The sequence below is a fragment of the Rhagoletis zephyria genome, unplaced genomic scaffold, assembly GCF_001687245.7.
Source record: "Rhagoletis zephyria isolate East Lansing unplaced genomic scaffold, Rhagoletis_zephyria_1.1 Rzeph_scaffold_00672, whole genome shotgun sequence".
In the NCBI taxonomy this organism is placed as follows: Eukaryota; Metazoa; Arthropoda; class Insecta; order Diptera; family Tephritidae; genus Rhagoletis; species Rhagoletis zephyria.
Window position 1 is genome coordinate 160,063 of NW_016157756.1, and position 1,918 is coordinate 161,980.

At 36.5% G+C, this 1,918-nt stretch overlaps 1 protein-coding gene across 1 annotated transcript; it reads left to right on the plus strand.

The window, feature by feature from the left end:
- Nucleotides 1-147: 147 nt before the first annotated feature.
- LOC108360985 (zinc finger MYM-type protein 1-like) lies at nt 148-1,702 on the plus strand. The gene is made up of 2 exons (XM_017613495.1): nt 148-1,534; nt 1,565-1,702. The coding sequence occupies exons 1-2, from the start codon at nt 593-595 to the stop codon at nt 1,682-1,684; spliced, it is 1,062 nt and encodes a 353-aa protein (XP_017468984.1). The 5' UTR covers nt 148-592; the 3' UTR covers nt 1,685-1,702.
- Nucleotides 1,703-1,918: the final 216 nt, after the last annotated feature.

Below are 1,918 nucleotides of genomic sequence, written 5' to 3' on the forward strand. Positions count from 1 at the left end.
CTTAAAAAAATAGCCTATTAACCAATCTGGCCCATAAGCTATCTGCGTACCAAATTTCATGCAAATCCGTTCAGTCGTTTCCGCGTGATGATTTCCCAAACAGCCAAACATACAAACTTTCACATTTATAATATTAGTAAGGGATATCTAAACGTTTCGGGTTTTCGACTACGCAGTTGTAAGCTAAAGGTAACAAATACCGTGAGTTTCATGTAGCAGTGAATTGTGATTCTTTCATAACAGGATCAGATACTTCATGCAATATAAATAACCAATCGCATGATGATAAATGTGAAAATTCCACATCTTTAATTGTTGGAACGGAGAAAACATCAGCAGCTAGTAAAATTGAGAAACAAAAAGAGCTGCCAAACATTTTACTACCATTCAAAAATGACAAAGGGCTTTATGATAACAACAATTTATTAGATAAAGAGATTATTCAAGCACTATCATTAGCTGGTCCGTGCCAACCAGACAAGTCTGACTTGCCCGACAATGAATTCCCAAAATCTAGTGATAATCGCCGATTTAACTCCTCATTTTATTATATGAACAATGAAAACGCTTTTATGAACAATGATCGAAGTAAATGGTTATCATATTCTGTGACAAAAAATACGCTTTCTGCTATTGTTGTTGGTTATTTGGAGATGAATCTACTAAACGAAGTGTATGGTGCACCGGATATACAGATTGGAAACATTTGTCAAAATCTGCCAAAGCCCACGGTCGAAGCAAAGCACATCTTTCGAGCGCAATAGCTGCTTCGTCTTTTCGTAAAAAGTTAGATATTCGGCACAAACTTGATAACCAAATTACCGAAGAAGCAAAGAAATGGCGCACGCTTCTTAACATTTTTTCGGATACTGTCAGAACCTTATCTGGTTTAGGACTTGCCTTACGAGGTCATAGAGAGAACTTATTGGAAGATGAGAATCCTGGAATTTACTTAAGTGTTATCAAGTTAATTTCTAGACATAAGCCAATATTGCAAGCTCATATTGAATCTTCCGAGCGCGTAAAATATTTGAGTAAAACGATTACTTTTGAATTGCTCGATATATTAGCAACAGAAACCTGTCAAGCAATCGTCAACGAATGTAAAAGTGCGAAATTTTTTGCATTAATAGCCGACTCAACAACAGATGTCGCTCACCTAGATCAAATGGCTGTTTTGGTAAGATATGTTGTGATTAACATAGATATTCCAAACTCTCCTAAAGTTGTAATCAAAGAGAGTTTTCTGTGCTTTGTTCGATTGAAAAAAGGAGATGCAACCTCCATTTGCAATGAAATCACAGCAATCTTGTTTGAAAAATTTAATTTTGAGAAAAAATATCTGTGTGGTCAAAGCTATGACGGTGCCCCTGTCATGTCTGGGGGTAGCGGAGGTGTTCAAGTGAAATTAAAAGAATTTCTCGACGACGGCGATGGATCATTTGTACCGTATATTCATTGTCTCAGTCATCAAATGAACTTAGTTTTGATTCATGCAGCAGAAAAAAATGCAAGTTCCTCAATCAAAGTTTTTTTCGCCACAATTGAAAGCATTTTTGTATATTTCGCTCACTCACATCGACGATGGGAAGAAATTTTGAAACAGAGCGAAAGTTCATCACGAACCTCTGACGATTTTGGCATCAAGCTTCTAAAAGAATTAAAAAAGAAATATTTGGTTTAACTAATAAATCTGGAGAGGACGCATCTTATGATCGAATTGGTGAGGAATCTGTCACTAGTGAAAGGATACTACACATTAAAGGATTGAGTACAGCACGTTGGGCATCTCGAATAAAAGCTGTGGAGGCGATAATACAAAACTTTGAATGTATCGTTAACTTCCTGGAGAATGAAATTTCAAGAGTCGGAGCATCTGGGGAAGATATCATCAAAGCTCAATCATTATTGTCCTCGA

Bases quoted from the DNA above. Each gene is read 5' to 3' on its own strand.
- LOC108360985 (XM_017613495.1), top strand. From the start codon at position 593: ATGGTTATCATATTCTGTGACAAAAAATACGCTTTCTGCTATTGTTGT. The intron at 1,535-1,564 runs TTCGCCACAATT...ATTTTTGTATAT, and splicing joins GTTCCTCAATCAAAGTTTTT to TTCGCTCACTCACATCGACG.